Source organism: Leptonotus elevatus, chromosome 2 (genome assembly GCF_054856555.1).
Source record: "Leptonotus elevatus isolate MCC_2025b chromosome 2, RoL_Lele_1.0, whole genome shotgun sequence".
Classification (NCBI taxonomy): domain Eukaryota; kingdom Metazoa; phylum Chordata; class Actinopteri; order Syngnathiformes; family Syngnathidae; genus Leptonotus; species Leptonotus elevatus.
This window is the reverse complement of record NC_141240.1, coordinates 43,802,063-43,815,223: the sequence shown is the minus strand read 5'-3', so window position 1 is coordinate 43,815,223 and position 13,161 is coordinate 43,802,063. Positions and strand designations below refer to the sequence as shown.

The following is a 13,161-nucleotide window of genomic DNA, read 5'->3' as shown; positions in this document are numbered from 1 at the left end:
AGGAGTCAGTCAGGCTGCGAGGGAGGTTGGCGCAGGCCAGCGGCTCCACGGGCATCTCCGGCACAACCACAGGGTTGCAGAGCCTTTTCATGTGCTCCGTGAAGAAGTCGGCGTAGCCCACATTGAAGGACGCCACAGTTGTGTTGAACGCGGCCATGGTGATGGTGGAGATCTGGGATCGAACTGTAGGTAGAAGACAAACCCCAACACTCTCAAAAATCACATTTTTGGCGGCCGTGGCTCAGGGTGCAGAGACGGTCGTTCAGTAACCAGAAGGTCGGCTGCTCGAACTCCCCAAGTCATGTGTCGACGTGTCCTTGGGCAAGGCACTTCACACACATTGCCTCCAGTGCTAATCACACCGGTGTATGGAAGGTGCGGATGTTTGGTGGTGGTGGGAGGGGCCGTAGGCGCACACAGGCAGCCTCACTTCCGTCAGCCTTCCCCAAGGCAGCTGTGGCTACTTAATTAGCTTACCGCCACCACAGCGTGAATGTGTGAGTGGATGAATAATGTATCCGTTCCATTGTATAGCGTCTAGAAAAGCGCTATATAAATCCCATGCATTATTTTCCTCATTTGTTCATTAATGATGCCAGAACACGAGTAAAAACAGAAGATCCCTTGTCATTAGGGGGGAAAGAAAATCTGACATGACACTTACTTACCCTCTTTGACTGTATTCTCGCTGTGGCTGTTTGAGTGGTCGGGCATGTCTCTGAGAAGCGAGTGGTGCGAATGCGAGTGCTTCGTGCTCAGGCTGTCGGCATCAGCCGCCGTATCTGTACTGCCCCGACGCGTGAATTTACCTGCAACACAGAGGGGATATTCCTGTAATCACGAGAAAAGTAAATTCCCGTAAATTCTTGTCAGAAGAAGAGTGAAGGGGTCAGTGATTTTGTGGACAGAATGCAAATAAATGAAAGTGTATCCAAATTTGAATGTTCAATTAGCAGATGTTAAAAATGTTTTAGTCGCCTTTTTTTAAAATCGGTCTCTTCAATAGACTAAAATTTTTGGGGGGGAAGACCGTTTGAGGTTGATAACGAAAAGTCACCAAGCAGGCCATGATGGGGGACAGTGGGATGCCAAGGTTGAGGATTTAGGATTCTTGGTTCTGTGCTCTGCGCGTACCCATGATGGTGGCTTGCCAGCCCCCCCGGTCCAGAGTACGCCGATCATCGCCCAGGCCAGAGAAGCTCCCAAAGGAGAATGTGCTCCGGGTGGGCGAGACATCGAGGTGATCCTCATGAAGCAGGAAGGGGACGCCCATGCGACGCTGGCGCTTCTTCCCCGTGTGATGGAAGGGGATGGAGCCCTTCCTCTCCCGATCTTCACGCCGGTTCTTGAACTGAAAAATAGGGACGTCCCACTAAGAACCACTGCAGCTTTTTTTTTTACTGGTAGTGATTCAAAATGAAGATCTGGACGGGTTTGTCTGACCTTTTTAAAGATGTTCATGCCAAGGTCAGATGAAAGGTCAGGTACAGCTTGGCGACGAAGGTTGGTTAGGGAAACCTTTGTAAATGTCTCAGTGCTTAGAGATTTGCCCTCTTCGTTGCATTTAAGACTCATATCCTGACGAGGTGAAAATATGTTTCAAAACTCCATTCAAATGTCTCCATATAACATGTTTTTTCAGTGACATACCGCCTCTGATATATTTTTTCAGCCAAGTCGGTGAGAGTAAGTGTAAGTAGTGCCAATTTTGACTTCAAGTGTCTTTTATGGAAGGGGATTACAGGAATGCCTCCAACTAACATATGTTCATATAGTTTGGGGAAAAAAAGTGGTTTTGTGGCACAACTTGCCCCCAGCGCGGGGGTAGGTTGTGCCATTAGTCAGAATTCGGTGGGGTAAATTGTGCCATTGATAACTGAAGTCTAAAAGATCATTTCAATCTCACAAACGATAATGCTATATAAAAGGAAGACAAATTCAATACAAAACTTTGATTTGCAAGTTTCCGAGGCTTTCTCTTCTTTCATTCTTTTTCTTTTCCTGTTCAGCCCTTTTTATCTTATTTTTCCTTTGTGAGCCTTCTCCAACTCCATCTTCTCCAGTGTGGCAGTCACAATTCTTCTTTTCACTTTCTTTTTTAATTACAATTCTGTTTTTTCTTTTCTGTGAATTTTGGCAAGAAAAAATTACTTCTGAAGACGCGTAACCCAAGTGAGCAGAACAACCACATTTGTCACTTGGTGAGTGCTCGGGAGGGTAAGCCGTAGGCTAATTTTTTTTTCTTATTCCTATATTATTCTTATGGCCATCCTGCAGATTTTTCACTTCTTTCCAACCTGACGTATGTTTTTCCCCTCTTTCACTGCTCTTTCGAACTCCTTATTAGGAGTTGAAACCTTGTCTGTCTTCCTTTTGTATCTGATGGCATGACGAATTTTGGTCAAAAACAAAGAATGGCACATATTTTTAGTGATCAAATGTAAGAATACATTTTACAACAACAATAAAATACAATAAAGTAATCTAGGGTAAATAATCCTAATTAAGGACCAAGCCCAACCTTTTGAAAAAAAAATGCGTCCCTCAGGTGTTTTGAGCTAGCACAATGCTAACCATATCGACTCATGATGTAGCTTACTAACGCACAAAAACATGTGTGAACTGTTTTCAAAGTTGTCTATAATTGTTCAAACACAGCCAGCAAAAAAAACATAATCTTATAAATTGTACTTAGGAGGGCAAAATAATGTTTTTTGAACTTATATGTGCTTACCTCTGAAGCCATGTGTCTCCTTTTTTTTACTGTAAGAGCGAAATGGACGTCTCTTGAAAAATATGTGGTCACATGACCAACTTCTTCTATGGTTTTCTAAGTAACAGGGGTGGAACTACTTCAATGGTTAGGGGTTCTAGCCCTACCCCCTAACCAGCGCAAAGCATTTCTGATTGAAAAAAGCAAAGAAAGAAATAATAAATTTTATTATAAACAAAGATTTGTACATATCAACATAAAGTGTCCTCTTTTGATATCATAGCAAAGCCCTGTTCTCAAAAGGAAATAGCAAAATAAAATAAATGTAAATGAAATTTACAAGTGATTGACAGGGGATTCTAGGTGGCATATTACGACAATTTGGGTCGAATCATTCTGGTATGGGGGCGATGCGGGGTTTTTAGGAAACTGAAAATTGAATACTCTACTCAATCTAAAATTCATTGGATGAAATATTTAACATAGGCCTATACTTTGAAAATATGTTTTAAAATCTCACGCACCCCCTGGAGTGCCCCCATTTGAGAACCACTGCATTAAATGATGCCTTGAGAAGAAGACAGTGGGGGTGAGGAGATCTGTTGTCGAGTCCGCTACCTGCGTTTTGTGGGTATTGACCAGCGAGGGGGTGGCAGCCACCATGGAGCTGCTCCGCGGGCGCGGCAAAGGAGCCACCAGCGGTTCAGGGACACGTTCGGGCCTCTCCTCCAGAATCTGTCTCAGCCGTTGGAGGTAGTACATCAAGGCCCAGTGCACCCCCTCCTCGGTCCAGTGCGGCTGCAGAAGGCAGCGCAGCACCGCAACATCAAAGTAGGTGGCGTAGCGAGCGCGCTGAGACAGGGAGGCCGGCACACCGGCAGGGGCTGACGTCCTGTAGATATAACACATATCAGATCGGTCCACCCATTTAAAGAAATGCATAATTCTTTTATTTTTTTATTATTTTTTTTTAAGAGCTCAGTATTGTTCATTCGGAAATGTCATCATCATTGCTCTTTTTCTTTTTTTTTTTTTTTTCATTTTTGCAGAAATGCATAATTCTACGGTTGATGGTGTGGAGTTTTGACAAAATAGACACGACATGGTAGTTGCTTATTTTAGCCAATTATCAAAGCCGGCTAAACTGCTTCATAGAAAAATAACACATCAGAGGAGGGTGGTAAGTAAGATCCAGCCCCCTTTCCAGCATCGGTCCGTTATTAATAAGCCGAAATGAAGGTCAGCAGTTGGTGAGCAGCAAGGCGTATCGAGCGCCGCTCACTCAGGAGAAACATACCGATACCATGAGAGCGAGAGATGGAGGACAGCATTTAATCTTGTCGGCCTCAATGAACGCAGCGGACAGAAACGGTCGATATCTACATGAATCATTTGGCAGCGGACGGCAGGAGGACTCTGCCTCATGTTTCACCGTCTCGCCTGCTGCCGTGTGCCGGGTTGCCACGGATACAGGTTGTCAGCGCGCCCACCCCGCGGGCCCGCTCGAGACACTAGCAGCAAGTAAAATCAGTATGGCAGCCTGCGGTTGCCATGGAAACTGCCTCAGCATCAGCAGGCGCTCCGTGTGCGAGAGACGTGCGTCGCCGCCGGATGACTAAGCTGCATTAATCACAGGAGCTGAAACCACTGCACACCACTTTGGTGTGCGCGTTCAAGCGCGCACCGCAGATACAAAACGACATATATAAAATGTTCTCTTTTGTATTTCGTCGCTATGTTGACCTCTTTCGTGTTTGCATTCTTTCATTGAACGCATCAGAAGTAAGTTGCCGTCAGATGCCAAACAAAAACCGCTTATCTGCGCCAAAACACACAGACCGGCCCCCAAAGTCTGGCACGGAAGCCTCCATATTGCCAGACTTGCTGCAGGCAGTCTGACCCAAGCCAGGCAGGCAACACTGCCAGCATGTTACTTCAGCATAATTACGCCGGTCATGCGGGCAAATAGTCCCTCGAGCCGAAGCCATGCGACACGAGGAGACAGCGTGGCTCGGAGCGACAACATTGCGCAGCTCCGCGTGTGGCCGCCGTGGCCTGAGCTGGGTGTTTTGCAGACATGCCCGCGGGGCTCGATGCTCAGCCGCCAACGAGATGATGGCACCGGCTCGGGGTCGGCGCGGGGTCAATGCTGCTCCCGGAGGAATTATTGTTCATCATGACGGCAATCCGCCGCATGAGGAAATAATGAGGAACATGCAGTAGGTTTCATTGGATGGATTAACAATGCAATGGTGGAAGCATGAAAATGATGGTGGATAGTATCAAGAGTGAGACTGAAACTGCAAGATTACGGTCATTTCTGGACTACAAGCCGCTACTTTTTTCACTTGCATTTGACCCTGCGGCTAATACAAAGGTGCGGCTTATCCATCACATCACAAGGGTCGCTCTATAAAAGGAAGCGGCAAGAGCGTCAGGCAGAGCAAAACAAACCGAGTGAACCCAAATACAGCGAAAGAGACAGAACGGGAGCGAGACAATTTGCGCCCTCATTATGGAAAAGAAAGTAGCGGGGAACCCGGTGCGGTGTTATTAAAACACCTGCAGCTTAAATGTGGAACAAAGTCGATTATAGTCCAGTGCTGTTTGTTGGCATACATTTTTTACACAGTGTTTTTAATTTTTCTTCCAGAATGGTATAATTATCCACTGCTGAACAATTACAAGTCTGAATGTTACCTTACTAAATCCAAGTGACCTTGAATTAAAATGCGTCCTCTACACGAGGATTGATAGAGATGCATGACATCATCTCTTTCTTTTTTTTTTCCCCCATCAAATGGCACTCACTTTTTCTTGGACGGTCCTTTGACCGGTGGGGGTTGCTGGGAGGGTCCGCCTTTCTCCACAGAGTTACCGCGGCGACAGCTGTGCTCGCCTGCGGCTGGGGAGGAGGACGAATCAGAATGGCCGGCCTCACAAACCACCTGAAAACCCTGTGGAAGGCACAGGAAGGCTAATGTCAACAGACGAGCAGTTGGGAATGATTAAAGGCCATCAAGGTTCCTGCTTGGACCTCGACTAATTGCATTAATGTTCCCGGTTGCTTGGGAGCTAATGAAATCAGCATAGCCACGATGGCTGCGTGATGCAACCCAAGTGTCATATTTTTTGACTCAATGGTGATACACAATTTACGGCAGGGTCAATCTGTATCGATGTGAGGACACTGATCAGGTTATTGATTTTTCACAAAAAATGATCAATGATGAAAAACAAGGTAGGAAGCAGATAAATATCAATATGCAACACTTCCAAATCATTGCAAATCTTTACATTTTCAGATAATCACTTGTACAAAATTCCTTGAAAATCACAATGTCTCAGTCATTGGTGCTATTTTCAGAACAGGCCCACAGGCACCAGGGTGACCCAAGATATACAGAGTATGCTGGTATTTTTTCAAAGTTGAAAAATGTTACAATTTAAATCAAAACGTATTTAAAAACAAAACAAGATTTGACAAACTATTTTATTGTTTTTTATTATTACTATTATTTATTATACATTTTTGCTTTAATTTTACAAAAAGGGCAAGGAAAATAAAATATATGTTTTATATGCAGCTGTGCATCAAACCTCAAAAAAATAAAACCGGTCACACACTCCTGGTCAAGTTTTTAGTAAATAAAAAGTGATGGAGTGAAAAAATGTGTTGCTTAACAGAATTTTGTTTTTGCAATTGCCAGAATTTGTTTCTCGTGGAATGCAGTATCACTCCATGAGAAACAAATTCTGTATTCTGAAATTCAATGATACGAGGTATCGTTTTACCCTGTGTCACATTGGAAGGTTAAAGGTTAAAGTACCACTGATTGTCACGGCCATCGAAGTGGGGTGAAATTTGTTCTCCTCATTTGAGCCATCCACTGACGGGAGCGGGATTATTTGGTGATCGAACCCCCCCCAATTCCAAACCTTTATGCGGAGTGTCAAGCAGGGAGGCAAATGGGTCCCATTTTTATAGTCTTTGGTATGACCCGGGCAGGGTTTGAACCCACAACCTCCCAGTCTCAGGGCGGACACTCTACCACTAGGCCATTGAGCTGGTCAATGGAAAATGTTGGAAAACGTGACACATCATTCAACGGAAAATGTTGGAAAACGTGACACATCATTCAACGGAAAATGTTGGAAAACGTGACACATCATTCAACGGAAAATGTTGGAAAACGTGACACATCATTCAACGGAAAATGTTGGAAAACGTGACACATCATTCAACGGAAAATGTTGGAAAACGTGACACATCATTCAACGGAAAATGTTGGAAAACGTGACACATCATTCAACGGAAAATGTTGGAAAACGTGACACATCATTCAACGGAAAATGTTGGAAAACGTGACACATCATTCAACGGAAAATGTTGGAAAACGTGACACATCATTCAACGGAAAATGTTGGAAAACGTGACACATTCAACGGAAAATGTTGGAAAACGTGACACATCATTCAACGGAAAATGTTGGAAAACGTGACACATCATTCAACGGAAAATGTTGGAAAACGTGACACATCATTCAACGGAAAATGTTGGAAAACGTGACACATCATTCAACGGAAAATGTTGGAAAACGTGACACATCATTCAACGGAAAATGTTGGAAAACGTGACACATCATTCAACGGAAAATGTTGGAAAACGTGACACATCATTCAACGGAAAATGTTGGAAAACGTGACACATCATTCAACGGAAAATGTTGGAAAACGTGACACATCATTCAACGGAAAATGTTGGAAAACGTGACACATCATTCAACGGAAAATGTTGGAAAACGTGACACATCATTCAACGGAAAATGTTGGAAAACGTGACACATCATTCAACGGAAAATGTTGGAAAACGTGACACATCATTCAACGGAAAATGTTGGAAAACGTGACACATCATTCAACGGAAAATGTTGGAAAACGTGACACATTCAACGGAAAATGTTGGAAAACGTGACACATCATTCAACGGAAAATGTTGGAAAACGTGACACATCATTCAACGGAAAATGTTGGAAAACGTGACACATCATTCAACGGAAAATGTTGGAAAACGTGACACATCATTCAACGGAAAATGTTGGAAAACGTGACTCATCATTCAACGGAAAATGTTGGAAAACGTGACACATCATTCAACGGAAAATGTTGGAAAACGTGACACATCATTCAACGGAAAATGTTGGAAAACGTGACACATCATTCAACGGAAAATGTTGGAAAACGTGACACATCATTCAACGGAAAATGTTGGAAAACGTGACACATCATTCAACGGAAAATGTTGGAAAACGTGACACATCATTCAACGGAAAATGTTGGAAAACGTGACACATCATTCAACGGAAAATGTTGGAAAACGTGACACATCATTCAACGGAAAATGTTGGAAAACGTGACACATCATTCAACGGAAAATGTTGGAAAACGTGACACATCATTCAACGGAAAATGTTGGAAAACGTGACACATCATTCAACGGAAAATGTTGGAAAACGTGACACATCATTCAACGGAAAATGTTGGAAAACGTGACACATCATTCAACGGAAAATGTTGGAAAACGTGACACATCATTCAACGGAAAATGTTGGAAAACGTGACACATCATTCAACGGAAAATGTTGGAAAACGTGACACATCATTCAACGGAAAATGTTGGAAAACGTGACACATCATTCAACGGAAAATGTTGGAAAACGTGACACATCATTCAACGGAAAATGTTGGAAAACGTGACACATCATTCAACGGAAAATGTTGGAAAACGTGACACATCATTCAACGGAAAATGTTGGAAAACGTGACACATCATTCAACGGAAAATGTTGGAAAACGTGACACATCATTCAACGGAAAATGTTGGAAAACGTGACACATCATTCAACGGAAAATGTTGGAAAACGTGACACATCATTCAACGGAAAATGTTGGAAAACGTGACACATCATTCAACGGAAAATGTTGGAAAACGTGACACATCATTCAACGGAAAATGTTGGAAAACGTGACACATCATTCAACGGAAAATGTTGGAAAACGTGACACATCATTCAACGGAAAATGTTGGAAAACGTGACACATCATTCAACGGAAAATGTTGGAAAACGTGACACATCATTCAACGGAAAATGTTGGAAAACGTGACACATCATTCAACGGAAAATGTTGGAAAACGTGACACATCATTCAACGGAAAATGTTGGAAAACGTGACACATCATTCAACGGAAAATGTTGGAAAACGTGACACATCATTCAACGGAAAATGTTGGAAAACGTGACACATCATTCAACGGAAAATGTTGGAAAACGTGACACATCATTCAACGGAAAATGTTGGAAAACGTGACACATCATTCAACGGAAAATGTTGGAAAACGTGACACATCATTCAACGGAAAATGTTGGAAAACGTGACACATCATTCAACGGAAAATGTTGGAAAACGTGACACATCATTCAACGGAAAATGTTGGAAAACGTGACACATCATTTAACTCTAATCCCGCTTCTTTTGAGAAGAGAGAAAGCTTTTGCCTTTTGAAGCCTCTTCCCTGAGCAAACCTCATCAACACAAGACTGATGCACACATTCGGACCACATTTGCGTTGAAAACACTCACCATGGGACCAGGGTTTCCAGACCCGCAGGGGCTGCACTGGTTGATAACTGGGGAGTTTCGCTTTGCTGGCGAGGCACACGAAGCAAATTAAAAAAAACAAATTCCTTCTTTTATCTCGAGAACTGTAAGGCATTTTTTTCCCCCTACTCACCTGTTACGATGTTTCGGACCGGTTTGATGAGGGCAGTGAAGGCGGGGATATCAGGCTGCCGGTGCTCCCACATTGGCTGCCAAATAATTAGACCACTGACGAGTCGGAAGGTCAAGTCTGACTCCTGCACAAATAGTTGCATACTTGGAATATGTTCTATATTTCTTTGTCATTTACAAATTTTATTACTTTTATATTGTATTGCATTACGCTTTCATAATTGTTTTAATCTTTTGTTTAAAAATGTTCAATCTTTCATAATATTAATAATTAAGAATCTATCTACTTTGTATATCAGCCTGTCTGTTACTGTTACCAGAGACGACATACAATGTTCTGGTCTCGCAAATGAGTCCAGTAGGGATAAATGCATGTTCGGGTGTGAAATGACCTTGATCCGGTGAATGAGTGGCGCGAAGAGGAACACAAAGAGCTCCACGGTGGCCATGCTCTTGTGGAACAACTTGGTGCGAGCGTGCTCATCCTCCTCCAGCTGGGAACTGCCGTGCTGTGGGCCCGACCCCCCTAAGGCAGAGCTGGAGCAGGAGCCGGGCGCGGCCGGAGATGAGCCCTGGTTTCCCACGGCCTGCAGGAAGGCGCCGCCGCCGCTGCTGCCGGCGGACCACGCGTGACCCAGACTGGGCTCGTGGTTGCACTCCTGGGCGGCATCCAACAGCATCCAGTGCAACGTATGGAGCAACTTGGTCTCGGCCACGCCCAGTTTGTCCTGATGACCTGTCGGAGGTCGAAGACAACGCTTGAGGTTGCAACAGTTTTACGCTAAAGGAAGACGTGGCAAAAATGTTGGGACGAAGCGTAACACTTGAATCTAATAAGCATCAAATGTACTCTTGAGGGGTGCCACAAGATGATGCCAAAGACCTGGCTAATAAGAAAGTAGTAATTGATGTCTGGGAACTCAAGTACTGTTGAAGTGATACTAAAATATGTGTATGCTGTGAAGGAGCAAAATTTAGCCTGATTTTAAATTTTCGTTTATTTTTAGGGGTAATTGTCGTAAGAAGAGTGTGAAATGACAGTAAAGTGTTTTGGGATCATAGTTTGTGGTACATTTATGGTTTGAACTATTAATACAGGCCACTAATGATACGCAAGCTCCCTTTGGTGCTGGTACGCTCTTACAGTGGCTTATACGTTTTAAAAATTCATTACAGTAAATTTGTTAAAGTACAGCTCAGTAGTGTTTCTTTTTTAAAGTACAATACATTTGCATTTAATCTTTTAGAAAGGTTTGTTTTCAAACATTTTATTTAACTGATATTTAGCATATTTTAATCACTATTTAAGTGCATTTTTTTGTTTCTGTTTTACTATATAGAAGCACACTATGGTATGGTGTGGGTGGCTTACAATTTTATCAAATGGATCTTTTGACCTCTTTTTTTTTTTTTTTTTTTTAATAAAAACTTGGACTCACTTGAGTGACTGTATTTTAATGTTGGTCATTTAGGAACCCCGGAGTACAAATCGGACTCCAACCAAAAAATCAAAGTAAAAAATGCCTCAGAGTTTAAACTCATTTTCGGAGTTCGAACACCCAAGCAAAGCAAGCTAAGCCGAACGTATCTTGAAAACGGATAGCCGAGTGAAGCCGAGTGAAGTCGAGTGAAGCCGAGTGAAGCCGAGTGAAGTCGAGTGAAGCCGAGTGAAGCCGAGTGAAGCCGAGTGAAGCCGAGTGAAGCCGAGTGAAGCCGAGTGCTCACGTTGCGGTAGTTGAGACGATGCACTGCTCGTTTCCAGCCAGGTGCTCCATACTCACGAGTGCATTTTGATTTTTCCACGACAATTTTCTTTGCCGTGGGCCCAAAGAAACACAACAGTGCCAGTGGCAGCAAAGAAAAACATGACAAAACTACGAACCCCAGTGGAATTAGGGAGATTACCGCGCCGTTGTAACTACTTTTGTAAATACTGGCACGAGGACCCCCCCTTAGCTGTTCAACCACGTGCCTGACGTTAAACAACGCACGCAAGGACCGCTCAGTCGTCTAACAATATGCCCAATGTAAAATACACAAACTCAGCACTAAACTAAAGCTAGCATTAACATAGCATTTATCATCCACTGATGCCATCACACCACAACAAAAAAGCTAAGGTATTTTTTATTGTTTAAATACTGTACAGGGTGTAAATGTAAAAAAAACAACAACTAAATAATAAATTAAAAATAGGAATTTTCTGTTTTTGGAGCTTAGGAGCAGATTAATTGCATTTACATTATTTCCTATGGGAAAAAAACGATTCGGAGGTTGAACAATTGGGACTTTGAACACTTCGCAGGTACGAATTATGTTCAAACTCCGAGGTACTACTGTATAGCATGTTATAAACCGTTTTGGTGGTACTATCAATAGCTGTTTTTTTTCACTATTTGTGGCAGTTTAGGCAGTAGAAGTTTTTTTTTTTTTAACAAAGAGATCTATTTTTTTGTTGCTGTCTGTTGCTTTATTTAATTCTATAGCTAATTCAGACAGTAGCACCTTCAGATGCATTTTAATGTATGAAAGGTGCTATGTAAATAAAGTCTGACTGACTGACTGACTGACATGGACAGAAGCTGCATCCTCACCCAATTTGTTCCGATTGGACAGCAAGATGGAAGTACAGTGGAGAACGTGCGGCAGAGCGGCCTGGACCAGCTCCCAGCGGGAGATGCTCTGGATGGCCTCGGACAGGGCCGGCGACAATCCGTGGAGCTTGTTCTCCACCAGGACTCGCTCAAAGGACTGCAGAGGGGCAGCCAGAGAGAAGCAGAGGAGACACATAAGGCACGAACCAAAGCCTCTTTCTTCGACGTTGTCTGCCGTGCTCTCAAGTGAGACGAGACCCACGGGTTAGACAGTGGCTGCTCTGTGTCCATCCCAGGGGATCTGGGCCAGGCATCATTATGGATATGAGTTCTGGCTCGTGGGTAATAGGTGGAAGCAAAGCGGGCAAAACTCATTTGCTAAATGCAAAATGAAGAGCGCATTTGATTTGCAGGTGAATTAAAGCAAAGACAGATTATCTACTTATTGGTCATATGGCAATATTCAAATGACTTACCACGCAGGACGCTTCATATTGTTTTCCCAACTTGGGACGCAAAAACGCGCTGAAAAGAGACAGAAAGAAAAACGACGATATGTAAATGCGTGGACAAAAAAAACATCTGTAGATCGAGGCAATTCATTTTCAGTCGCCAATGTCGGTGTTCATTTCGAGCCGTGACATCACCGGCACTGTTCTCCATTAAAAAAAAATATATATATATATATATATATATTTTTTTTTTTAAAAACAAACATTTTCTCATCAGTATTTTTACCCAACTGCTCGACCATCTTAACTAAAAACGACGACAAACACCTGTTATCAGTTGGGGCTAACCTGGTCTGTCGCCACAGGAAGGTCTGGATGGGGAACGGGATTCCTTTCCCGCACTCCGGCTCGTTGTCGTCCAAGCTTTTCCTCTTCACCATGTTGGCCAGTCGTCGCCGCCTGCCCTCGCCGTCCTCGCCGTCCTCACGTGCGACCACCGGTTGGCGGCGGCGGCTGCTGGCTCAGGTGAGCGGCGAGCTTCTCTCACGACATGATTGGATTCGTGCTGCGTAAAATGGCTGCAAGTGTCCGTCACAGTGCGGAGGGAGGG

At 43.5% G+C, this 13,161-nt stretch overlaps 1 protein-coding gene across 18 annotated transcripts in view; it reads right to left on the bottom strand.

Moving 5' to 3' along the window:
- unc80 (unc-80 homolog (C. elegans)) overlaps nucleotides 1-13,161 on the bottom strand; it is a 62,788-nt gene extending 49,627 nt beyond the window's left edge. For all 18 annotated transcript variants that reach the window (XM_086067175.1, XM_086067157.1, XM_086067160.1 and 15 more), the window contains exons 1-12: nucleotides 12,900-13,161; nucleotides 12,576-12,624; nucleotides 12,100-12,256; nucleotides 9,898-10,241; nucleotides 9,507-9,630; nucleotides 9,356-9,420; nucleotides 5,525-5,670; nucleotides 3,332-3,605; nucleotides 1,444-1,578; nucleotides 1,135-1,351; nucleotides 669-809; nucleotides 1-183 (exon numbers count right to left, since the gene is read on the bottom strand). The exon at nucleotides 1-183 is cut by the window's left edge and continues 86 nt beyond it. In XM_086067175.1, the coding sequence (XP_085923301.1) occupies nucleotides 1-183; nucleotides 669-809; nucleotides 1,135-1,351; nucleotides 1,444-1,578; nucleotides 3,332-3,605; nucleotides 5,525-5,670; nucleotides 9,356-9,420; nucleotides 9,507-9,630; nucleotides 9,898-10,241; nucleotides 12,100-12,256; nucleotides 12,576-12,624; nucleotides 12,900-12,991 (1,927 nt within the window). In that variant the 5' untranslated portion in view covers nucleotides 12,992-13,161. The remainder of the gene's footprint in view (nucleotides 184-668; nucleotides 810-1,134; nucleotides 1,352-1,443; nucleotides 1,579-3,331; nucleotides 3,606-5,524; nucleotides 5,671-9,355; nucleotides 9,421-9,506; nucleotides 9,631-9,897; nucleotides 10,242-12,099; nucleotides 12,257-12,575; nucleotides 12,625-12,899) is intronic.